Below are 27,282 nucleotides of genomic sequence, written 5' to 3'. Positions count from 1 at the left end.
CTTCTTTCTCAGCATGAGCTGCCACACCCAGCAAAAATACTGTTTTTTGTTTTAATGAAATTGGAGAAAAGATTTAAAAAGAAAAAAATGACCTGAAATTCTGTCCCCAGAGATTCATCCTTCTTTGATATTGTTCTCAGTATCTTTGTGGAGATTTCTCAATGAAGATAGTCGTACATATTATTAATATATCTGTATACCTTGGATCACTCTTACCATTCTTTAAATCTTTGCCAAACTTACGTAAGAAATGTCATTTTTGTTTTCTTTGATTATTAGAGAAGTTGAGCTCTTTTGTTACTTGTGTTTCTTACTTTATGAATTACACATCTTTTATATTTGCCTTATTTTAAAGTAATGTGTTGTGGGGGTGTGGCTCAAGTGGTGGAGCGTCTGCCTAGCAAGCGCAAAGCCCTGAGTTTAAATCCCAGTATGGAGGGGGAAAAGTAATGTGTGTTAACACTTGTTTTTAGCGACTCATTGAAGCAAGAAGGATGATGGATAAACTTCGTGCCTGCATTGTAGCAAACTACTATGCTTCTGCAGGTCTCCTGAAAGTTTCTGAGGTAAGTATTCCTCATTCAGTCACTTCCCAGCCATCTTTATTGTCTGAGAGGAAATTATGTCAATGTGGAATCCTGCTCTTGACCTTTAGAATCCCATAAGTTTAGCCTACCTTTCTATATTGACCTTTAGAATCCCGTAAGTTTAGCCTACCTTTCTGGGAAGATAAATTTTTCAGGCCCAACCATAGTCCTTAAGTCATTCCTTTCTACATTGTCAATGATCCTGAGTGATGTTTTTTCCTATTTACTTTATCCTTTTCCTACTAATTGTTAGCACTATGATAGGCTCTGCAGGTGCAAAGATGAGTGAAACCTCATTGCAACTTGCCTAAGTTACTCCTCTTACCTTATTCAACATGTCCTGCTTGTCCCCCCAACTTTTTATGACCTGTTTCAGATACATAGGAAAGGAGAATAAGCACCTGTTTGTGCACCGTGTAAATTCAACAATTTTAGCATTTTGCCATAGTTGCTTTTTCTCTAAAACATTGGGAGGTAAGTTTCAGACATTTTAACATTTCTACTCTAAATACTGAAGTGTGTAATACTTAAAAGATAATTCTTCTTTGTAATCATAATCCCCAAATAACGTTAATGAGTCCCTAATATCTGATAACCAGTTCAAATTCAAGTTTTCCCAGTTGTCCCCAAAATGTTTTTTTGAGGCAGAAGTTCCATATGCAGTCAAAGCTGGCCTGCAACTCATGATCCTATGTCAGCCTCCCAAATGCTAAGATTACAGGCCTGTGTGTGTGCCACTGTGCTCAGCTTTCCAGACTCTTCTAAACTGGCTCTTTTTCTAGACAAGGGTACATTTAGTTACTTCTAGAACAGTCCTCATATTTATACCTTTTTTTCTTCCACAGTGATTTAAATTTATCTCTCTTTTACCCCCTTTTGGAACTGGTGATTTCACCTGGGGCTTCAAGAATGCTAGGCAAGTGCTCTACCATTTGAGCTATATTACCAGTGAATAATTGAGCTTTTTTTTTTTTTTTTTTGGGCAGTACTGGAGTTTTGAACGTAAGACCTATACCTTGAGCCACTCCACCAGCCCTTTTTTTAGGATGGGTCTTTTCGAGATAGGGTGTGGAGAACTATTTGTCCAGGATGGCTTCAAACCATGATTCTCCTCATCTCTGCCTCCTAAGTAGGTAGGATTATAGGCATGAGCCACCAAGCACTTGGCAATAACTGAGTTTTTTTGAGACCAGACCAGGGGATGGCAGAGTGGCTCAAGCAGTAAGAGTGCCTGTCTAGCAAGTGTATGGCCCTGAATTCAAACACCAGTGCCACAAAAAAAAAAAAAAGAAAAAAAAAACCCAAAAAACAGAGACCAGACCATTTATTTCATAGGCTGTCCCATGTTTTAGAACTTTTTCCCTTATGCTATTCCTTTATCCCTTCCATTTTCTTTTTGGCTGCACTGGGGTTTGAACTCAGGGCCTCACTCTTGCTAGGCAGGCACTCTCCCACCTTAGCCACTCCTCCAGTCCTTTTTTGTGTTGGGTATTTTTGAGATATGGTCTTGTGAACTATTTGCTCAGGCTGACCTTGAACCACGATCCTCTTGATTGCTGCCTCCCAAGTAGCTAGAATTACAGGCATGAGCCACTGGTGCCCAGCCCTTTTTTTCTTTTCTTTTTTTTTCCCTGAGGTGGTACTGGGGTTTGAACTCACTAAGGACCTCGCTCTTACTAGGCAGGTGCTTTACCACTTGAGCTACTCCACCAGCCCATCTATTTTCTTATAAGTAGAAGTCATCTCTGAGGGCTTGTAACTTAGGTTAAATATTTTGGCAAGGATACTTCATAGGTGATTCTGTATTCTTCATGTTGCATCACATCAGGAAACCCATAATATCAGGTTGCCCTGCTAAATTTGTTCACTTGGTTAACATGATTATCACTGGATCATTTAAATTTTAAAGGAACACCTTTTCCTAATTATGTTTTTGGAAAGTAAGTATCTAGCTCCATTTTTCTTTTTTTGATGCCGGGGATCATACGTGTTAAATGTATGCTCTACCACTGAACTACATCTCCAGATATCTAGCTGATTTATTCTAGTAATCTGTCTAAAGTCAGGCGTAGTAGATTGGACTGAACTGAAATAGAACTATTTATTCTTATTTGGTGGTTTGATAATTTTAGCATAACTTCTGTTCCTTTAAATTTCCTTTTTCGTATACTTTGTCAATTGAGTTAGTCTCAAGTAATTATCCTCTTGGACATTACTGACTCCATAAGGGAAGGGCAAAGCAAGCACTCTACCACTTGAGGCACATCTCCAGTCTATTGTGCTCTAGTTATTTTAGAGATGGGGTTCTCAAAAGTATTTTCCTGAGCTGGCCTCCTACAATGATTCTCCTGATCTTAGCTTCTCAAATAGCTAGAATTATAGGTGTGAACCACCAGCACTCGGCAGTATTAATGATTTTTAAAGTATTTAATACTACATTTTATTCCTATGTGGGTGCCATTTTTAATACTCTGTACTTTTTTCCTTTTTACTTTTGTTACAGTGATACTTTATTTAGAGCAGTTGATATGTGTGTGTGTGTGTATATATATATATATGTAAAGTGGTATGATACATTTCTTAAAGTTAAATCTTACTTTCTTTATGTTACTATAAATTTTTCTCATTTTCAGATTCTTGTAGCTTCTTGTTTTGCTTTTTGAACATGGTCTCACTACATAGCCCATGCTGGCCTCAAACTCATAATCCTCTTGCTTTAGCCTCTCATGTACTGGGATTATAGATGTGCCCCACCATACCTGGCTCCTTCAACTTTTAGAGTTACAACTTTTGCATAAGTATTTGTCACTCTAGTTATTTGTTTTGTTGATATAGCCTCTATTTTAAGGACTTTATTTTATGAATACAGAGGATTTTAAAACATTGATCTTTTCGTAGCTAAGGTTTTTTGTGAGATCAGATTTTCGCTTACTTTTGGTAGATTGTATTAAAAGTCTGCTTGCTTTCATTTTTTTCCTAGGGATCAAAGACATGTGATACAATGGTTTTTAATCATCCTGCTATCAAGAAATTTTTGGAATCACCATCTAGGTCATCATCTCCTACCAATCAGAGATCAGAAACACCATCTGCTAATCATTCAGAAAGTGATTCTTTGTCTCAACACAATGACTTCCTGTCTGACAAAGACAATAACAGCAATATGGATTTGGAGGAAAGACTCTCAAACAACGTGGAGCACAGAACAAGCCAAAACACTGGCAGGGTACAGAGTCTCATGGAGGGAAGGGAGCCAAAGAAGGGAGCGAGGATTTATTTAATAAGTTTGCACATATTTCTCATTCACCTTTTCAGGAGCACCGGGAAATAGCCTGTATTCCTTTTAGAGTGGAGAAACTGAGTCTTGTTGAAGCTAAAGTTACATTTGCTCGAAAGTATTAGAACTGAGAATTAAGCCTGTGTCTTTCTAACTTTAGAGCTGAGTGCTCCAGTATAGCATAACTCCTGGATGTTGTCCATGTAGATATGAAAAAAACCTTTGGAATTGATGATTCAGTGACCTGTTGAAGGTCTTTCTACTCTGCCATGTTTGTCCCCTCAGGTGGCTCTTACTGTGAGACTTGATGTTCTACGGTGCAGTAGTAACTGGAGAACATGGGACAAATAATAAATAGATTGAAAACGGTATTAATCTTTGATCCTGCCAGCTTGTTATTTGAGTTCCCAGCTCATGCTACTCTCAACTTGTATAATAGTCAAATTAGAGCTGTATTGGATTAGACCAGTGGTTTTTCTCAGTGACATTTGGTGATAAGAAATTTCCAGGTTATTTTTCATGTACTCAGACATCAAATATTTGACTTTTTAAAAATTAATTTAAAATTTAAGTTTAATTTTATTAAATTTTTAAATTAAATTTTATTAAAAATTTTGGGGGGCTGGAGGCATGGCTCAAGTGGTAAAGCACTGCTTTATGAGCATGAAGCCCTGTGTTCAAACCCCAGTATCACCACAAAAAAAATAAATATTTATTTTTCTAACTATAAATTCATGTGTTCATTGGTAAAAATCACAAAATACAGAAAAAAAAAAAAAAAAAAAAACTTTCCTAAAGTCATTCGTAATGCTGCTACCCCAAAATCGGAAATCTTAATGTTCAAATTTCCTTGTATCTTTCCAGTATTATTTCTGAGCAAATACTGCCAATTTTTCTTTTAAGAAAAAGCATTTAGGTCATACTAGCCATAGGATTTATAAATTTAGATTTTTTATATAATATGTGGTCATTTATGTGTGTATTTATATAACAAGCATTTAGTGTTTACTGTGTAGCAGGCACTTTTCTAAAGAACTTACAAAAAAATAAAGTAGGTGCTGTTAACATCCTTGAGAAAATTACAGCAGAGAAAGCAATTACCCAAAATTATGCATTAGTACATAGAAGGACCAGAATTTGAATCAACAGTCTGTCACTGAAATCTGACTTTAACCATTGTATTTGTATTACTTCTCACTGAGAAATTTTGATTCGTACAGAAATTTGAAAAGAAACTAAATTTGATCCCTTTCTTCATTTTCATTCCCATTTTCATGAGACAACCATTGTAATTGTTTATGTACCCTTTCACATTTTACTTGTGTATGTAAAGTAGATACAAATGAGAATATTGAAAACATGGATTTATGCTATACAAACTTTTTATGTAAATTAGTACAATATTAACAATAAATTAGTTTTTCATGCTTTGAGAATTTTGTAATTTAAAACATTTAAAACCAGAATTTTATAATTTAAAACATTTTTGAGTTATTCCATTTGTAGCTTTTATGATTGTATAATTTCTTAGTGAAAATTGTTTAAAATGAAAATGAATATTGATTATGATTCTTTCAGGACACTTCTAGTGTTACTGGCTCCCATAAAATGGAACAGCAGAATGCTGATCTCATAGGAGATGAGACTTCACGGCTTTTTGTAAAGAAAACAATAGTCGTGGGCAATGTGTCCAAGTGAGTATCAGTTGAGTTGTCTCATTGAATGCCAAAGTATTCAATGCCAAAGTAGTAAACAAAAGTCCAGAGACTTTGTTAATGTAACCTTGCTCATTAGTAAAATAAGTCAGAATTTGAATTTTTTTTATTTAGGTATTGCTTCCTCTGTACTGTGCCTTCTGGCTTGTGCCATATCCACAAATACCACAGTATTTAGATATTTGAAAGCCAATGAGAATGGTCAGTTCTCACGCACTGCCTTCAACTCTAGCTCTTAAATCTGTATTTTTTTTTTTTTCTCCACACTTGCCATTTGTGACTGGCACTACCAAAGCTGAAACCAGTTCTTCCTGGGATCCCACTTGTTATTCTTTGCTTTCTCTTTGAAAATGGAAGGATTTAAGTGATAGGTTTCTTCAACTTTTTTTTCTTCTCAAAAATGATTTTGAATCCTTTAGTGTGATGCTATAAGGCAAACCATAGAGGTTTGAATCTTAACAGTCATTGGGATAGGAGAACAAAGTAGATAAGATCTCATTTCCAGTTGTCCATATACATGAATACTTTGGCAAAAGTATTCTTTATTACCTAGTATTATGGTAGGAAGAGTCCCGATCCCAAACTCTTCAAAGAGTTTTTGTTTAGAAAGTAAACAGGTCCAGAGACTTAAGTACTTGGTAAAAATTTCTAAGATAGGATCTTTTATACAAATGTAAAAGATTGAGAGCGGGTCTTGAAAGTCAGTGTTTTTCTAAGCTAAAGAACTAGTTCTTTAACAGTATGATCTCCTATCTTGTGGGAGTGTCATCACTTTTGCAAGTGTCTGCAGATAGTATAAATCTCATAGCAGGTGCCTAGAGTGGTGGTTCAACTAGGAGGATCATGGTGTGTGTATGTGGTGCAGGAGGTTCTGCAAGACCCTGTCTCAAAAAAGAAGCTGGGGCCTGGGGATGTGGCTCAAGTGGTACAGCAACATTGGAGACCCTGAGTTAGTTCAAACCCTACTACGACCATCAAGAAAAAAAAAATCCGATAGCATGGGAATATTATGCTGTGTTAATATTTAGTCCACATATAGATGCATGAAAGGGCTTCAGTTAAGGTTGATGGGAAAAGGAATTGATCATAGAGGTCAGAGTTTTAAAGGTTTTTTTTTTTTGGGGGGGGTACTGGGGTTTGAACTCAGGGCCTACACCTTGAGCTACTCCATTAGCACTTTTTTGTGAAGGGTTTTTTTAGAGATAGGGTTGAGAACTACTTGCCTGGACTGGCTTGGAATTGTGATCCTCCAGATCTTTGCCTCCTGAGTAGCTAGGATTACAGGTGTGAGCCATTGGTACTCGACCTAACCATGGATCTTAAGTACAGAGGGAATGGTTGGCATGAGAGAGGACTAAAATAAGTGTCTTGTTCTGGAAAAGATTAAAAGTATTGGTTAATTTTAGATTGTGTTAAGAATGTTAAAATGTTTAAGATAACCTCTAGAAGTAGAGACGTAGAAATTTAAACTTTCAAACTAGTTACAGGAAAAATAGAGTGAAGAAAGGGAAACAATCTTGATTTCAGAAGAAGATAGGTGAGGGCAGAGGAGGGATGCGGAGAAGAGAATAAAGCAAATAATTTATTAAAAAATGTTTTGCTTTAGTTATTTTTCAGGTAGGGTCTCAAGTTTTTGAGTAGGGCCAGCCTGGACCTCAGTCCTTCTTAGGCCTCCCAAATAACTGGGATGGCAGCTTCGTGCCACCATGGTAGGATTTTTGTTGAGATAGGGGCCTCAGTAACCTCTTGCCCGCTCTGGCCTTGAACCTCAGTCTTCCCTGATCTCCACTATAGGTATGCATCACCATGCCCAGCCAACAATAAATCTTAATATATCAGCATTCTCGAAAATGTCTAGCTAAAAGATAGAAATTGTTAGATTGAGATGAAACTTCCTGAAATTCAGCTCTCTGTTGTTTACAACTGTAGTTTCAGCAACTTTAGAGGCTTATTCAGGAACATGACTTGGGTCCAGGAATTCAGAGTCAGCCTGGGCAACATAGCGAGACTGTCTCAAAATAAATAAATACAGGAAGAATGAAAATAAGCAAAAAGAAAAAGAATCCTCGAGGGGGTCTTAGCTTGCTTAAGAATATAAGAGATATTTACAAAAATGAGCTACACAGTAAGTCATAAAACAAACTCAACAAATATTAAAAGTCTTTAGTCATATAGTCTTTTTTCTGATCACATTGCAGTAAAGTTAGAATTAATGGCAAAAGGATAACTTGAAAACCATGAGTCAGGTACAGCAGTGCAGACATGTAGTCCCAGCACCCAGGAAGCAGAGGCAGGAGGATTATGGATTTGGGCTACATAGTGAGTCCCAGGACACTTGAGCTACATAGGAAAACCTTGTCTCAAAAAAACAAAACAAAAAAGGAATGAAGAATCATATTAAAATATTCAGACAAAATATAATTTACACTTATAGGATAACTCTAAAGGGAAATTTATAATTCTTCATGACTGCAATAGAAGAAAAATTTTAACTTCATTTAAGCATCTCACTTAACCAGACAAAATAATGCAACGAGAGAAGCAAAAAAAAACGGCATATACAAACCTAATTAAATTACTCAAAGTAAAAAGAGAAGGTACAAATAAGTGTAAGAAATGAAAAAGTTGAACTACAGATGTGGCACTGTAAAAGGTAAGCATGTGCTTGGCTTGCATAAGGCCAATCCCCAGCACCACAGAAAAAAAAGAGATAAACTATTAACATCTTTATGCCAGTACATTGGATATTCTTTTTTGATTTTTGGTAGTACTAGAGTTTGAACTCATGGCCTCATGCTTGCTAGGCAGGTGCTCTACCACTTGACCCACTCCATCAGCCCAATGCCAGTACATTGAAAATTTAGATGAAGTGGATATTCCCTAGATGAATTCAACTTAATCAAAATGACTCAAGAAGGGTAAAACCTTGAATACTCATAACTACGAAGTAAGTTTAATTAATTGCTTTTTAAACATTCCTACCCCAAAAGCAACCCACCAGACCTTTACAGGCTGAACGAACAGATAATTCCAGAAACACAGAAAATATGGAGAAAAAGAGACCACACTTTCTACCCTCTAAGGGTAGCTTAGTTATGTTAATAAAACCAGACAGTTCACAAGAAAGGAAAATTGTAGGGCATCCACACTCATAAATATGGTTGTAAAAATAATGAAATAATTAGCAAACTGAATTGTGTAACTGAATAGAAATGGTAATGCTTTCTTACCAAGAAATATAAGTTAGAATTCTCTTTAGAAAATTGGCATGTATAATTACTTATTCATATTAGCAGATTAAAGAAGGAAAAACACAATTACCTCAAAAGATGTGGAATCAACATTTAGCAAAACTCAGCATCTGTTTATGATGTTTCCTCTTGGCAAATTAGGAATTTAGTTAGCTCAGATGAAGATTTTTAAAATCTACAGCAAGTGGTAAACTATTAGCAGCCTTCCCTTTAGTGTCTCGAGCAAGACAAGAAAGAGATGCCCGTTATTAACTGCTATTATTTAACATTGTACTTAGAGATACTAATGTCGTTTGAAAATAAAAGCATAGTTTTTTAAAAAATGATACTAACATTCGTTGACATAATTAATAGCTAAATACGATTGCACAGAAAGATCAAATAATTTTTAATAATGTTTTAGCATTAACAAGAGAGCTAAACAAGGTAATGGAATACAGTATCAATACACAGAAGTCAATTATTTCTGTTACAGCTACATATTTAGAAAATAAAAGATACTTTAGCAGTAAAAATACAGTGTACTTAATAAAAGACATACTACTCCTTCATGAAGACTTACAAAACTTTATTGAAGACATGATAAAAGAACTAAATAATTACAGCAGTATGTTGTAATTCAAGTATAAGGAGACTCAGTATATTAAAGATAGTCATTTCTCCTCAAATTGATCTGCAGGTATTGTAATGAAAATCCCAACAAGATTCATGAAATTCAGAATAGTTTTTGGGTTTTTTCTGTTTGTGGGACCGGGGTTTGATTGCAGGACTTCACACTTGCTAGGCAAGTGCTCTGCTGCTTGAGCCATGTGAAGGGGGTGCTGTTTCTCACCCTCCCTCCCTTGCTGGAGCAAGCTTTCTCTCTTGCTCCGTGGTTATTACTGGACCTAACTGGGCTTTACTGAGGGCGACTGGAGATTTTAAAGAAGACACAGGATAGATAGAAAGTTGGGGTCATGTGTGTTGTACGCTCAGCTGGAGATGCACAGCCCTCATTGCTTCTTTTCTGTGTCTTGCTTCTTTAAGGCCTTACTCCTTGCAGTTCTTTAAAACCTTGCTTCAAACCTCTTTCCTTAGGCTGGCACTGTCCCTTGAGTGCTCTCAGCTTATCTTTAGCTTAATTGCTCTTAAAGTCTTTTGGCCCCAGGCTTGCATTGTACTCTCTCTCTTTAGCTCTCTCAAAACCTCAGGTGCTCACTTGCAAACCAGCAGCCATGCCTAAAAACTGCATATGCATAACTCTTAAGGGCTCAGTCTTTAGACTTGCACTGTGCACTGTCCCATGTTCTCTTTGGCTTTTCTTTAGCTTTCCTAAGGTCTATGTATGAAGTTCTTTCTCAACTTTGCTTTCTGAAGCCTATGTTAAAGTCTTGTTACAGATTGTCTGTCAACCCCTTTAACGTTTTCCCTTCAACAATTTTTCCCTTTAATAATTCTTTTCTCTTCCAAAACCTTCCCACACCAAAAAGCTCAAAGTAAAGACCCCAAAAGCCCCTCTTCCTCCTTCAGGTTCTTTTATAGTAGCAAACAGGGAGAGGCGTAACATTGCAACAGGGGAAACCTGCATTCCTTCTTCTCTGAACACAACTTAGGAGAAACAGCTGTTCTGCCTTTCCCTGTTTTGTGGCTGGGGGCTGTGCCTATGTTGGCCTACAGGTAAAAGCAATTAACTGTATCTCGCCTTGTTAATGTCCAGTTCTCATAGGCTTTAATATGCTCCCTACAGCCATGCCTCCAGGTGTTTTTGCTGTGGCTGTTTTGCTTCTTGCCTGGGCAAGCCTGCACCTCAGCGGTCCTATTTTGTGCTTTCACTTCCCACCTTCGCTGGGATGACAGGCATGTGCCACCCCCATCTATTTTCCCATTGAGATGGGGGTTTCATGAACTTTTTTGCCCCAGCTGGCCTGGGACCATGCTTCTCCTCCCACTTAGCTGTTGACTAAGTTGGAGTCTCTTCAACTATATGCTTGAGCTGGCCTTGAACTACCATCCCATGGATCTCAGCCTCCCAAGTAGCTAGGATTACCAGGTTGAACCAGCAGCACTGAGCTCACAGACTAGTTCTTACATAGAGAGGAATGAAGTGCAAAGACTGGACAAGAACACTCCTGAAGAACCAAGTTAGGCAACTTGGCTCCTGCATTATTAAGGACAGTCATAAGCACAGATGAACATACAGAAGGCTATGTCCATGTTTTTCTTCAGAACCTAAGAAGGAGACCTTGTATATTGAAGTAGAGACAGAAAGGAGAAAGAGGGTTTAGGTGCTAGTTTTATCAAGGTCAGGAGTGAGGATAGCTTGTTTGAGCTTTGAGGGAGCACGAAATGAGGTGTAGCCTTCTTGAGAGCAGCAGTTAGGTGCCAGAAGGACCTAAAGTTCTGGCTCCCTGAAACCTGAAAGAAATCAACCTAAAGACTAGAGGCTCCCCAACTCAGAAATAAAAATATGTCCAGTTAATTTCCATCTCAGCTACTCACTTAACAGGAAAAACAAGTTTGAATTTGTTTTTAAATCTCAGACTGATAATCAGAAAATGAAACTTTAAGAGAATGTCCTTTACACCCCAAAAAAAGTTTTGAAAATTAAAAATAAAATGATTAACTACAAAGAATGTTTATAGTTAGGTGGTGTCACTGTTAAATATTACTAATTTTAATTTACTTTTAAGTAGGAGTTCATTGTTAAGTTTTTGAAGGATAAAAGAATTAAGTTTTTTCTCTCTCTCTCTCTCTCTTTTTTTCTCCTCTAGGTATATACCTCCGGATAAGAGGGAAGAAAATGACCAGTCAACACATAAATGGATGGTGTATGTCCGAGGGTCTCGTAGAGAACCTAGCATTAATCATTTTGTCAAGAAAGTTTGGTTCTTCCTTCATCCTAGCTATAAACCAAATGACCTTGTGGAAGTTAGGTGAGCAAGCTTGAACTATTTAACCTAAGCACAGATTTATGGAAGTATAAGGAAAGCGGTTTAACTTCAAAATATTCCTTGGAAATTCTTGTATTATTAGTATTTTATTCAGTGTTAGCTCTAGTTGCTGTGTAGTTGTAGCTGTGGTTTCCTCTTGCAGATTACTGTCTCACTGCACAGTCAGCATCACCTGTCAGATCATGAATGTGTTGATGGTATAAGCTGATTGCTCCCCTCTGGAAATAGCTAAAGCTTGTTCATACAGATGCATAAGAAAATGCTGCTGTTTTATGTGTAACAAGATTCTGACATTACCAGAATATTTGATGTTGAAAGTTCCCATGATTTCACCTGCTTAAAAGTAACCTCAATGAATATTCCTGTGTATATTCTGACATAGTATAGTTGGTTGTTGTTTCACAAAAATGGGATTTTATGTATTGTTGTGAAATTAACTTGTATCATTTAGATACATTCTTTATGTCATTATATGATTATATACATATATACCTTTATTGAATGTATTGTGGAAGTGGATAGGGTTTACCAGTGAAATACTCTATCTCATCTGCCTTGTCCAGAACATTCCTTTTCTCCTGACTCTTTAAACATGACTGTCCCCTCAAGAACCCTTTTAAATGACAACTGTGTTTTTTCCTCTCACATACCTTGTACCATTGGGTCTGAAAAGGGGCGAGTGTCTGCCTTGTCATACATGTGGATCCCATACCACCTTTTCCTTCTCCCTAAAAAAACCTCAGATGTGTTGAAGCCCAGTATGGCCTGCTGCTCCTCCTTTGTGGAGGTATTTATTAATTTCTCATATTAGTCTCTTCTTTTTTTTTTTTTATTCATATGAGCATACAATATTTGGGTCATTTCTCCCCCCTTCCCCCACCTCCTCCCTAAACTCCCCCCCCTCCCGCCCCTTCCCTCTCCCCCCCCGCCCCGCCCCTTCCCTCTCCCCCCATCCTGCCCCTTCCCTCTCCCCCCCATCCCCTTGCTACCCAGCAGAAACTATTTTGCCCTTATCTCTAATTTTTGTTGAAGAGAGAGTATAAGCAATAATAGGAAGGATCAAGGGTTTTTGCTAGTTGAGATAAGGTATAGCTATACAGGGAGTTGACTCGCATTGATTTCCTGTGCATGTGTGTTACTTTCTAGGTTAATTCTTCTTGATCTAACCTTTTCTCTAGTCTCTTCTTTGAAAAAGTTTTAACACCCGGTTCACTGATTTTTCTCTCTATTAGTAGTACTCTTGCTGTTGTTCTTTAAGGACTTTGACATGCACTTAGATCATTTGGAACCCCGGTCTCTTGTTTTATTGGTTTCCTCACTTTAGGGAGCAGGTTATTCTTGTGATGTTAAATAGAACCTAAGCTTAGGAGAGTAGTGAATTAGATAAAAGCAATGATGGATAGTGAGAAATTCTGTGAGCAAGAAATAGGAAGTTTCAGTGGGGTCAAAGAATTAGGATTAGAAATGGAAACATAAAGGTAGGGGTGTTCAGCAAATGGAATACTTGGAAATGAGATTTTTATAGGTGATACAGTACATTTATCTTCACTGTACGAAGATAATAGTTGTCCAATTATCAGCTGATATGCTCTTTTTCTATGTTTTATACACACTGAATTACCACAGAAACATGGATCTGATTCTAGACTCTATACTTCCTATAGTAGTATTACAGTATCCTGATTATTTTCCCTAATACAATATTTCAGACAGTAATTCCCCTTATTTCTTTACATTTTTTCTTGACCATTCTTGAGTATACGTTTTTCCAAATTACTTACAATCAAATCAGATTCTAAGTTGCAGATTAGAATTGCATTGAACTTAATGATATCACACTTGTAATGTTACTTAATCTTTCTATCTCCTGCCTACCCAAGAGAATCAGTCAGTAGTAGTCAGTATAATAATTTTCCAATGCAAATGACATTTTTTGCTTGTACTGTTAATAAAATTTCCTTCATTTTCTTAATGCTTCATTGTATAGCACCTCAGGAAAGCATTAATACATATTTTATTTCAATGATGAAATTTAATTGATAAGGGAGCAGTTTCATTTTTAGGCTCTCAGACATTAGTGTTGAAATGACCTGATCTGTGATTTGGTGTAAATTTTTACCTGATGCTTGAGTCCTTTAAGAAGGGCCCTGTACAGCTGGGTGGCTCACTGTGTAATCCTAGCTACTCCGGAGGCAGACCTCAGGAGGATCGCGGTTTGAAGCCAGCCCAAGCAAATAGTTCGCAAGACCCTATGTCGAAAAAACCCATCACAAAAAAGGGCTGGTGGAGTGGCTTAAGGTGTAGGTCCTAAGTTCAAGCCCCAGTAAAAATGCCCTTTATAACTAACTTAGCATCTTCACTGTCTTGCAAAACCTCTGGTGACCTAGATGTGTTTTCTTCATCTGGAATACCATTTATCCTCCTATTAATCTGTCTTCTTCATACACACGTGGACATGCACATGCAGCATAGCCATCTTTGTGAAGATCTGCTGTTTACGCTGCAAAATGGCACTCAGAATTTACTTCCTCAGTAAATCCTTCCTTGCCCTACTTTCTTCCACAGGTTAAATTGTAGAAAAATGATTGTTTACTTGAGGATTTAGGATGTTAATGTTTCATAGTTTAACAGTAGCTTATAGAATAACAGTATTTTCTGAATGTAGATATCCTAGCTCCAGGTGATCACAGTATTTTAGTGAGTTTAATTAAGAAATAGAAGAGTTTTAATTTTTTTTTTTCTTGACAGTACGGGGGCATTGAACTCAGGGCCTCACACTTAACTAGGTAGACACTCTACTGCTTGAGCCATTCTACTAACCCAGAAATAGAAAAGTTTTAAAACTGCTATCTATAAAAATGTATAGACAAGAACATTTGTGCACTGGTGTCTCAAGCCTATAATCCTAGCTACTTGGGAGGTTGAGATTAGGAGGATAGCAGTTCCAGCCCAAGCTAGGGCAAAAACAGTGAGACCCTGTCTCGGGAGAAAGCTGGGTAGTGTGCACCTTACTGGCTATAGCAGGAAGTGTAAAGTAGGATGATCACTGTCCAGAATGGCCTGAGCAAAAAGGGCTAGAGGCATGGCTCAAGTCATAGAATGCCTGCCTTTAGCAAGTGCAGAACCCTGAGTTCAAATCCCAGTACCACTGGCAGAGTGGCTCGAGTGGTAGAATGCTTGCCTAGAAAGTGTGAGGCCCTGAGTTCAAGCCCCAGTACCAAAAAAAAGTACCACCAAAAAAAGGAAAATTTTTTCTTTGTCCAGATCAACAAAAAATTCCCTAATAATGACAAAAATTAAATTCATTGTCATAGGTAAATATTTTATTTAACATGAATAATGTGAATCAGTTATTGACAATAAACTTCTAATTCATAAAAAAAGGATTAGAAATTCATTACATAAAAGCCCTAATATTAATGATGCAAACCAGTGCCTATTTTATTTCTCCATTCTCACACCAAGAATTGGAAAGAAACCACTTGATTTCTTTTAAATTGTAATTAAAAATCATGCAGTAACAAATTAGATTGTACTTACTGAGAAATCTTTGTGATCTGCAGTTAAAGGTGTGGCAGATCACTAGCAGAATGTGCTGTAACAGTTTGAGGAAGTCCAAAGAATGAATCCATCAAACTCCTTTCATGTTTCTCTTTCCTCTTGTGCCTTTTGCTAAAAGTAAATGAACTTTGTTTTGTGAAATTTGTGATATTTTACATCATTAAATTACCACTGACCGTTATTTTCAGTTTGGTCTGTGTTACTGTGACAGTGTTAAGTAGATGAGCTGCTGTGACATGACTGACCAGTTAATTTTTTACAGCCTAATGAGTCATGCCATTGTCGCATACCTTCCCCAAACTTCATTAACAACACACTTAGGACTTTCAAATACTATTTGAAAGAGATCCTTGCTTATATGCCATCGTGGCTGTTTTGTGGTCTTTTGCAGTCCAGATGATAGTGCCTGACACACTCCATTTTATTGCTATTCCTCTTAAAATAGTCGTCTTTGAATTGAACTTAACACTCTAGATAGACTATATAAGATACATATATAATTATAAGATATGCATATATATAAGATATATATTGGTCATATAGATGACCAGTATAAAGTTAAGTAAGACGTGTGTCCTGGATTTAGTTTTATTTGTTTGTTTGGTAGCACTGGGATTCGATATCAGGGCTTCACACTTGCTAGGAAGGCGCCCTACCACACTTCAGCCACTCCGCCAGCCCTTTTTTGTTTTGGATGGTTTTGAGATAGGGTCTTGAAACTATTTGCCCAGGGTGGGTGTCAAACAGTGATCCTCCTGATTGCTGCCTCCCGAGTATCTAGGATTACAGGCATGAGCCACTGCGCCCATTTATTTTTGTTTGTGAGACAGGGTCTTGCCATGTAGATCTTCCTCCTGCCTCATCCTCCTGACTGTGGTGTTACAGTGATGTAACACCATGCTCATCCAAGATGCAATAAATGGTGAATTCTGGGTCACTATGAGTGATTGTGAAAAATTGATTGTCTACTGATTGTGGTTTTCCTTCTCAGTGCTTAATATGTTTCACCCTCTATGAGAAATCTAGAACTACAGAATTTCTGTTCAGGGAAGGCAGTTCTTTGTGAACAGAATTTTCATACATAATATCTTCTCATTTGGTAGGTCTTAGGTTCCTTTTTTGTTTCCAAAAATATAGTCATGGAGGAATTTACTGTTAAAAGGCATAGTTCCTTTTTCCTGGCTTTGTGCTGTTTGTCTGTGCCTTTCCTGGTCACAGTCTTTCCTGATTGTTCTCTGAAGGTTAACCTGTATACATAAATTAGAAACATACCCAATTTATTATATCCATTTTGTAGGAAATTTAGCATACAAACAATATTGTTGAGGCATATTGCAAAATGAATTTAGACCAGCCTCTAACTGCCATCCACAGAATTTCCATTAATTATGTACTTCTGTCAACCATGATTCTAGGAACCATTGTATCTTTGGCCTTGGATTCTTTTTTGCTATCTCAAGTCTACCTTCTCATTGACCTCTTGCTTGAATCTCAGCCATCATTATGGCTACTTCTCTTACCTCAGCTGGTGCTTAACTGGCTTCTTCCATCTAAGGCACAGTAGCTTTGATTTCTCTCTGGTTTCCAACATGGGTGTTACTTTTCTGCTTTCTAAGCTGCTCTTGTACTCAGGAGTTTTCCTGTGTTGGGCTTTCCTGGTAGCTCATGGCTCTGTGCTTATTATTTCAGATCTGGTAGACACCTCTCAGGTTGTGTTCTTAGACACTGCCCTTACTGAATTTATGTCTTTGCTTGGTTTCCCAAAAACATATCCCATTGAAAGTGCTTTCCCCTGCAATCTCAACATCTCATTATAGTAACTCCAAGCCAGGGAGTCAGACACATTTTTAATTTAAAGACATTCTCTCTTGTCCCCATTAACTTAAGCCTTACTGTTTGGAATACTTAAAGATTTCAATTAAATTTCTAAATTTGTTAAAAAATTTCACACATATCCAAAAGTAAAGTGTATAAGAAACCCTTACATATCCATCACAATTACTAATAGTTTGTTCTAGTCTGTCTTTCTTTTTTTTTTGTGGTACTGCAGCTTGAACTCAGGGCCTATCGCTTGAGCCACTCCACCAGCCCTTTTTTGGGATGGTTTTTTTCCAAGATAAGGTCTCATGGAACTCTTTGCCAGGGCTGGCTTTGAACTGCGATCCTCCTGATCTCTTGCCTCTTGAGTAGCTGGGATTCCAGCTTGTTTCAGTCTTGTCCCATTAATTTCCCAATTTTTTTTTTTTCCTCCACAAATTATGTTGTGGACGAGGGGCATGGCTCAGTAGGTAGAGTGCCTGCCTAACATGTGCAAAGCCCTGGGTTCAATCCCCAGTACTGCAAAAAGCAGAGGGGCCCTGCTGAGAAAAATCCATTTCAGTTTGGCAGATATTCATTGAATTCTTTCTCTAATCAGTGAAAAATAACAAAGGCATTTCTCAGCAACAGATTGCATTGTGACTAAGAATTCTTCAGTCCAGTTAGCATTCACAAATGTTCTCTAACCAGTAAAATCATAGCCAGTATATGGGGAAGATCATATTGTGAACACATGATCTTTCCTTTGAGTCCTTTTACCAGACAGTTTAAAAAAAAATGACTACTTTCAGAGTGAGCATTTCATGGTTTATTTTTGCCTCTAGCAATCTGGAACATATTCCTCATAACCCAGGCCTGTTGAGTGCCTGTTGAGTTCTGTTCTTGGTGTGACTTTCTTCTGTCTCTTTAGTTCCCTTATCTATGAAAATGACTTTAAATTGTATGATTCAGACCTCTTAACTCTAAGCATTCAGTAACTGAAAGTTTAATGTAGGTGTGAAATAAATTTTATAATTTAGCATTTTTATGAGGTTCAGCATGCTGATTTAGCTTTACATGCGGAAACCTAATGATTCTTAGAAGGATTTGAATTCCTGATTTATCCATTGTTAGAAAACTTTTTCTCTCTAGAATGAGAGCATGGACATGGGTGAATGTGTAAATATCTGCTTTTCTCTAGAGAGCCTCCTTTTCACCTGACCAGAAGAGGCTGGGGTGAGTTTCCTGTCAGAGTTCAAGTTCACTTTAAAGACAGCCAGAACAAGAGGATAGATATCATACATAATCTGAAGGTATTGTAACAAAGCGTTGCTCCCCAGAAATAAAGTATCTCTCTTACAATGGTAGTGTTAGGTCTTCTGAGGGAAGTCGCCAAAGACAGTGAAGCAGGATGATCTTTTGGGCATTTTATATGTACTGCTATAACATTTCTTTGTCCTCGGAAGGTTGAGGGCACAATATGTATCTTTAAAAAGTCGACCTGACTGTCCAGATAAATCAGCAGAACACTTGAATTTTTTTTTTTAATCAAACCTCATTATTGTGTTACTTGAGACTAAGTTACTGAAATCTTTATTTTAAAAAATCTGTTTACTTTTTTATAAAATGAGGCAAATACTTGGTGTGGCTTTGGATTCATTTCCTAGCACTGCAAATATGTATGCATACATGACACACAAAATGAAGCAAGTACTAAGCCTTGTCTATTTATATCATAAAGAATTGAGAGAAATGACCATGTTTGGGTAATTGTAAAGTACCATGCAAGGTTGCAGTAGTCTGATTTGCATAGTATGAAATCCTTCATTGATACATCCATGTTATTTATTAGCCAGCCACTATAAATCATATGTTAAGAATTGTCCTCTATACATGGGGAAAAACTATCATTATCATACATGATGAGTGTAAAACCAGTTGTAGACAGTGCTAGGGGTATAGCTCAGTGGTGGAGTGCTTACCTACAATGCATAAGGCCCTGGATTCAAACACCAGCATGGGCAAAAAAAAAATTAAAAACCTGTATGTAGGACTGTGGTGTGGCTCAGTGATACAGCACTTGCCTAGCTAGCATGTGGGTTTAATATTCAGCACTGCCAAGAAAAAAATAAATAAACAAAATAAATATGTGTATATGTGTGTGTGTATTATGTCAGCCACAATTTTTTTTTAAGGGTGGAAAACAAGAAATGCTACCAAAATGTAATAATTACAGTAATGATATTGTGGGCAATTTCCCCTACTCTTTTCTCCATTTTTGTTTTTGTTAACAGTTTTGTAACTTTATATAATAAACATGTAACTTTTGTAGTTGGAAGACAGACCATTTTTTAATATTGCTGTAGGCCCTCTTTATGCCATATAGCAGATTATATCATTTATACATTTTCTATATGTATGATGTAATCCTAATACTGTTCCTGTTAATGGCTCCCAAAGTTGAATTAAATAAAGCTGAGTACATCTCTAGAATTCCTTTTTCATTACCTTTGTTCCACAAATGCACCTTTTTCAACGATGCAGCATGCTGAAATTTTCCCATTAGTGATTGACGGTACTGCTTAATCTGATTGTTATTTTCTAGAGATTACTGGAAGACTAGATTGCTTTTGACCTCAGTGCAGACCAATTTGTTCCCATTACTTAGAGAAAGATCTAAGATAATTTTGCTTCTTATTTGATCATGCACATACCACCTTATGTTGCCTAGTCCTAATTCCTAAAATAAACTTGTTTATATAGTTCTTATATATTGTGCCGATCTTCAGTGTTCCCAGTGGAAGATTGATTTAAAATGACAGTAAAGTACTTACCAGTTTTTCTAGAAAATATAATTTTAAGTTGGATGTGGTGGTGCACACATATAATCCCAGATACTTAGGTGACAGAGGCAGGAATATTGGGAGTTGGAGGCCAGCTCATGAAGTTAGTGAGACCCTATCTCAAAAATAAAATAAAAAGGACTGGAGGCAAAGTTCACCTCAAGTAGTAAAGTACAGTGCGCTCAAGGCCCTGGATTCATTCCCTGTCAAAAAAAGAAAGGAGGGAGGGAAGAAGAAAGAAAAGAAGGAGGTGGGGAGAGAAGGAAACAAACAATTATACTATTTTGTTCTATTGGCCTTGGTACTGTAAGCACATGTATTGTGGCCATATGATCTTTATTTTTTACTGGAGTGTTTATTGTTTTCCCTGCCATCTTTGAGTCTTCCCTCTTTTAAATATTTGTTAAATTGAAGGCCATTATTTTTTCTAAATAATCTTTCTTACATCCCACCATTGCTAGTCTGTGATTCTCCTGTCACCTAATTGTCTTCTTTAATCTGTTTCCTTTCCCTTAGGCCATTCTACATACCACCCTCAGAATCATTATGCTATTCCTCTTTCAGAAAATACAATTGAATTCCTGCTACTGTTCAGGGTTCTTCCTGTTTTGACTCAGTACACCTCACTTAAGTCATCTAGTACTAATCCTCTGCGTGAGCCTCCTACTCAACCATGTCAGTCTGCTCATGCCTTAGAAATGCATTGGGCTTTCTTCCCTGGTGTTTCATCCATGGTCTTCTCCTGAGTGCTTGTTTGAATTACTTCCATTCTTTAAGTTCTGTGTAGCTTTTCCTGGCTATTTAAACCCATAGTCGTCTCTGCATTCTGAAAGTCTGTGGCATATAGTGATGTATATTTGATTTTGTAAATGTATTAAGTATTAATTATTCTAAGTGTTAGAGCTGTATAAAATTTAAAGCTCACACAATGTATAAAATTACCCTATCCTGCATCCCTGATGATAGCCTTCATGTCTCCTCCATAAGTCATTTCTTCTCCTGGCAAAACTTGTTCCTGTGACGTTTCTCATATGATATGTTTTCTAATTCCCCATGCTGTTTTAATAACAATTTCAGTGTCTCACTTAAAATTTGTTCCTAAAAATGAAACATAAGCTGGTGCAGATTATAGAAAAGACTGTTATTTCTAGTCTATGGAGGTTAGGAAAATGGATGTAACCTGAACTTGCCCATATCTTTTTAGAGTTTTTAAAACTCTAGATCTTTTCCACAGAATTACTAATCACTCTATGTTGTTTTTTATCTTCTGAACACTAAAATCTCATTACTGACAGTTACCCTCCCTGTGTTGGCTGCTGAGGAACTCAGCCAGACTTGACCTCTGCCTCTTCCAAGCCTTTAAAACATTGAATTCACTAACTGATTCCCAGCTTCATTTTTCCCTTCCTATCCTGCTTAGTTGGGTTCTTCCTATTAGTCTTATTTGTACAATGTTTATATTGATAAGTTGTCCACAAAGTCATTTTTAAATAGTAGGATATAAATGGAAACACGGTAAGATTTAACCTCTTTCTATATAATTGTATAAACTCTTGTTTTTATTATTAACTTCAATATATATTCCTTTCAACAAATCTTTCAAGATGCTAATATACTTGAAGTGATTAGCATTGCCTAAATTTTCATTCATTTTTTTCAGTAGTGCTTAGTAATTATACTCTGAGTATGTGATTACATCATTACTTTACATACGTATTTTTATAGCCTGGCATTTAAAATATTTTTGCATGATTTTTGTAAACTCAAATCTTACTGACTATATAATACTTTACAAATTGGTAGTCTATGAATTACTTAAGAATTCTTTTTTACTGAACATTTATGCTTTTAGTTTGTGTTCATGGATAATGCTGTGGTAACCCTTTTTTTGTGTTAAACTTCATTTTGAGATTGTCTTTAAAACAGGTTTTCACAAGTATATACTTCATATTAAGTATACAATAGCTATATGTCTATGGTTAGTTTTGCTGTTGCTCAGATTTTCCCCCAGAAAACTGAGGATTTTTATTGAAGTGGGAGATTGGTAGTTTACATTATGAGAAAGTAGGGCCTATAGTGTGAAAACACATGGTGAAAGGGGTTTTAGACAAGATTGTATCCTGAATTTATGAATAAGCACAGGGAAATCTAATGTTCTCCTTCTTGTCTTTCAATAGCTGGATAGAACTTACACTGGCTTGCAGACCCTCGGGGCAGAGACGGTAAGTGTTTTTGCCCTTGTGGTATCTTTTTTTTTTGAGACAAAGCCTCGAACTCCTGATCCTCCTGCCTCAGCCTCCCAAGTACCGGGATTACTAGTGTGCAGCACTACACCCAGTTGATCTTTATTTTTAATTAAGGGGAATAAAATGAGTATTAAGTTGTTTTTTTTGTTTTAACTTTTTTTTCTCCCTATTCCCCTTTTGTGTTTTCTTTTTTATTGTGGTATAAAAACATACAGGATGAAATTTACATCTTAACTATGTTTCAGTGTGCAGTTCACACTGTTGTGAACCATCATCACAACCCATCTCTTGAATTTTTTTCAACTGAAAGTCCATACCTATTAAATGATAGTTACTTGTTCTCTCCCACCACCATTCTTTCTGTCTGAATATGCCTGCTCTTGAGTACGACATATAATTGGAATCATATAGGGTTTATCATTTTATCATTTCCTTATTGCACTTAGCATCGTGTCCTAAAGGTTCATCAGTGTTGTAGCATGTGTCAGAATTCCCTTCCTTTTTAAAGCTAAATAATATTCTGCTGTATGTATTTGCCAAGTTTTGTTTATCCATTCATACATCAGGCTTTGATTGCTTTTACCTTTTGGTTATTGTTAGTAATGCTGCTGTGAACATGGATGTACAGATAGCTGTTAAAATCTCTCTCTCTCTCTTTTTTTTTTTTGGTTCAATTCTTTTGGGTGTATATGCAGAAATGAAATTGCTGGATCATATGGTAATGCTATTTTAAATTTTTTGAGGAACCACCACAGTATTTTCCCTGCCAGCTGCACCATTTTATATTCCCTCCACAGATGTAGAGTCCAGTTTTTTCCATGTCTTCATCAACATTTACTAATCTGTTTTTTAATTTATAGGTATATTCTAATGGTGATAAAGTGATTATCTCATGGTCTTGGTTTGCATTTCTGTGATTAGTGATGTTGAGCATCTTTTTCATGGGCTTTTTAGCTGTTTGTTTTATTTTCTTGGGAGAAATGTATGTTCAAGGGCCGGGCCCTGGTGGCTCAGTCCTCTAATCCCAGCTACCTAGGAGGCAGAGATCAAGAGAATCTCATTCAAAGCCAGTCCCTAGCAAATAGTTCAGGAGACCCTATCTACAAAAAACCAGTCATAAAGAAGGGCTGGTGGAGTGGCTGAAGGTGTAGGCTCTGAGGTGAAGCCCCAGTACCATTAAAAAAAAAAAGAAGAAGAAGAAGAAATGTCTTTTCAAGTCCTTTGCCCATTTTTTTAAGCAGGTTATTTTGAGTTGTGGGGGTTATTTATATGTTCTGAATATTACAAGTATTTAAGAAATCATAGCTAATGCATTCAGTATTGTGAAGCATTTCCTCTATGTTTTCTTCTGAGAGTTTTATTGTTTTAGCTCTTAGGTTCAGGTCTTTGATCCATTTTTAGTTAAGGGTCCAACTGCATTTAGATAAGGCTTCATCTGCATTTGCATGTGCATACCCAGTTTTCCTAGCACCATTTATTGAAAAGGTTGTCCTTCCGTTGTTGAATGATCTTGGCACTTTTAATTGAAGAATATTCGGTCATACATGTTTATTCTGCTGGTTTATATGTCAGTCTTTATTTTGGCACATACTGTTTGATTACTGTACTTTTGTGGTAAGTTGTGAAGCCAGGAAGTATGAGACCTCCACTTTCTTCCCTACCTTTCCTCCCTTTATGTATTTATGATATAATATCTACAGTCACCATTATAATCAGAGTTAGCTAGTTAACTCTTACTGTTTTTAGAAATAGACTGTGTTATATCAGAAGATACTTACTGAGCACCTTCTGCATGTTATGCACTGGTCCAGGTATTATGAATGCAGAGATGAATAAGATAGCTTTTATCCTCAAGGAGTTGTAGTCTTAATTTTGAGAAGGAGAAGAATAGGCAGTAAACACAAAAGTGAATAAGATCATTTCAGTTAGGAAATAGGTAGGTGCTGTGAAGAAAAGAGCTGGGGCTCAAGGGCATTATATCAGCTAAATGGTTAGGGAAGATCTGTCAGAACTGCAGTGAGAAAGGCAGCCATGGAGGGAGCATGTTCTAAGTAGTAGAAACAGCAAATGGGAAAGCATTTATTTCACTGAAGTATCCCAATGTTAAATCAGAATAGATTACATTGTAGGAAAATCCTTTATTATTCAGATAAAAATTGCCTTTGAGATGTGGTTAGAAATCATTTGTCAGTCACATCTCTTAGAGTCCCGTGTTTTGGGACAGTATTTGAGCTTTCTGTAACATTGATGATGGATTTATGAGCCCAGTTGTTGTCCCATTGTGTAGGTAGTGGATGTTGAACTCCATCGGCATTCTCTTGGAGAAGACTACATTTATCCTCAGTCCTCTGAGTCAGATATCTCTGATGCCCCTCCATCTTTGCCTTTGACCATTCCAGCCCCAGTGAAAGCTTCCTCACCAATAAAGCAGTCCCTTGAGCCAGTATCTGATACCTCTGTGGAGAAAGGTAATGCAGCATTTTTCCTTTTATGGAGGTGTTCTTTGGGAAATTTCTTTCTTATTTGCATAACATGATATCAAACCTTTGCCTTCAGCAACCTAGAGTATGTGGAAAATGAATTTTTCGTAAATAGGCACACTGCCTGTGCCATATAGTTCTGTTATTAAACTAGTCAAACTTCTGCTTTTCTCAGAAGCATTTTTCTTTTAAATTTCTACTAGCATTTGATAAAATGCAAAAATCACTGAAAACACTGGACTTGCATATTTTTGCTAAAGATTTTCTAGATCAGCTTCTGATTGTGTGACTATGAGACTTGAGTATTAAATAGCTAATCTTATTTAAAGTTTTAAAATAAAATGTTAAACATCAACAAATGTGGCATTTTTTCATTTAAAAGGAATGTAAGTCAAATAAAAATGTACTTAAAGTGTTCACATATATAAGCAGATAAGATGTAAAATTGATTCTAAAAGGTATTGATTTCATGTCAAAGTTTGTGTTCTAATGTAATGTTAATATTTAGAAGATGTTGATTTTATTTCTCTTTGTGGGCATTTAATGAGATTAGATTAAGTGAACAATTTCTTTTTTGAATTTTTCCTTCCTAAATAGTTTTTTACTTTATATATTTAAAAATGGAGGACCATAATAACTCAAGTCCTTTTTATAGCATGAATTTATAGTTAATATGTTTACTGATTTTTTTTTACAAGAATTCTATTTTAATTAAATAGGTTTCAAAACATGCATTTACTTTCTACCAAAAAAAAGTATAATGGGGTGAACTGTTACATTTTTTATACCAGTAATTGGTATGGGTATTACAATATTGAATTACATAGAATATTTTTATTCTTTTCCCAATAGTAACTTTTTTATTTCAAAGAGACTGATGACCTATCATTTTCTTATTAAATTTCAAACAGGATTCCCAGTCAACACTGAATCTGAGAGACACACTACATTTTATTCTTTGCCATCTTCATTGGAAAGAACACCAACCAAAGTGACAGCAGCTCAGAAAGTTACCTTTTGTTCCCATGGCAATTCTGCTTTCCAACCAATAGCATCAAGTTGCAAAATTGTGCCACAAAGTCAAGTTACTAATCCTGAGTCACCTGGGAAATCCTTCCAGCCCATCACCATGAGCTGCAAGATTGTTTCAGGTACACAGAAGATAATGGGTGTGTTGGCTGAATGTTAGAATTACTGGAAGTTCTAAGCAGTGTTTTTGTTTATCAAAGGAGTTAATCACTATCAACAGGCAAAGCTGTCACAAAGGATAAAACTTACGAATATGGAAAGAGTTTTCAAATCAGATGAAGAGATGAAAACCAAAATGGTCAAATTTTTGCCTGCTAGAATTAGCACAGGTAAAATTTTTCCTAAGGTGTAATAGCTGGTTGACACTAAGGTAGGAGTTGAGTTTAGTGATTCTATGTGGAAACCAATGTGACTGGTAATAGAAAAAATTAGATGTCTTTTGGCTTAGAGTTAACTTTAAGAATTAGAATTGATTTGATATTGAAGTATCTTTTATTCTTTCTCTAAGCACAGTAGAAACTTATTTCTGGACTTCTTTTATTAAGGTTGGATTGTCGCTTGCCTTGTGACAGTTTCACATTTATATGAAACATTTTAGTAGAAATATACTTTTATGATTTGTGCTTCAGAAAGGACATGAAAGGAACCAGTTGGGCTGGTGGAGTGGCTCAAGTGCTAGAGTAGCTGTTTAGCAAGCATGAAGCCCTGAGTTCAAATTCCAGTGCTACAAAAACAAAAAAAAGAAAGTAATTGAAAACAGGGAAAATGCTTCTTATAATACATAAATTAAGAAAGAAAACAGAGGAGTCTTCACTGATAAAATTGGACAGTTAAGCAGAAATATGCTCCATGCCTGCCAGTTAGAATTTTAGAACTTGCTGTTTTGAAGTGGAATAGGCTAAACATACAAATTGGTTTTCAGTTTAGAGAAACTCACAGATGATAAATCTGATCAGAAAGGCAGTTGATGTATATGAGTAACCTTTGAGAGTATTCTTTGTAAACATGAATCTTTCTGGACTATGACTGTGATATAGTATTGACAGATTTTTTTCTTGGGTAGGTGAATTTCACATTTTCCTATTTGAAATTAATTACAAATGAAAACATCAAGTTTCCCAATCCTCAATCTAATTGTTCACTTACTAATTCTCTAACCTAACTTTAGCGTCTTTGAGTATAATCAGTATTATAAGAACCTGCTTGTGATATTTAGAGATTCATTGTGCCAGATACAGTAGTTGGACATTGTTACATAAAGCACAGCATTTTGAACTTTAAGGTGAATTCCAGGAGATCTTGCTAAAATGCAGAGTTACATTCAGTAGGCTGGGTTGGAACCTCAAAGTCTGTTTCTAATTAGTTCCCCAATAATGCTGATGCTGCTGGTTCACGGATCAGGGGTGGTGAGGCATACTGCTCCCTGCCTCAGTTTTGCTGCTGCTCAGTACCTAAAGGACACAGCCCCATTCTCTCTTCCCTACTTATCAAAACCTTTGTCTTTTTTCTCTTTCTTTTTGGTAACTGGCATTTGAATCACCTTTGTCTTTGATGTCTTCCTAGATG

General features: G+C 36.5%; 1 protein-coding gene across 6 annotated transcripts in view; it reads left to right on the top strand.

Annotated features, from left to right (window-relative positions):
- Positions 1-27,282, top strand: part of Yeats2 (YEATS domain containing 2) — an 87,788-nt gene that overhangs the window by 17,031 nt on the left and 43,475 nt on the right. For all 6 annotated transcript variants that reach the window (XM_020175816.2, XM_074073649.1, XM_074073645.1 and 3 more), the window contains exons 4-11: positions 474-566; positions 3,568-3,813; positions 5,443-5,558; positions 11,581-11,742; positions 18,320-18,431; positions 22,139-22,183; positions 24,495-24,675; positions 25,599-25,838. In XM_020175816.2, the coding sequence (XP_020031405.2) occupies positions 474-566; positions 3,568-3,813; positions 5,443-5,558; positions 11,581-11,742; positions 18,320-18,431; positions 22,139-22,183; positions 24,495-24,675; positions 25,599-25,838 (1,195 nt within the window). The remainder of the gene's footprint in view (positions 1-473; positions 567-3,567; positions 3,814-5,442; positions 5,559-11,580; positions 11,743-18,319; positions 18,432-22,138; positions 22,184-24,494; positions 24,676-25,598; positions 25,839-27,282) is intronic.

The sequence above is a fragment of the Castor canadensis genome, chromosome 5, assembly GCF_047511655.1.
Source record: "Castor canadensis chromosome 5, mCasCan1.hap1v2, whole genome shotgun sequence".
Taxonomy (NCBI): Eukaryota; Metazoa; Chordata; class Mammalia; order Rodentia; family Castoridae; genus Castor; species Castor canadensis.
This window is presented reverse-complemented; position numbering and strand designations above follow the sequence as displayed.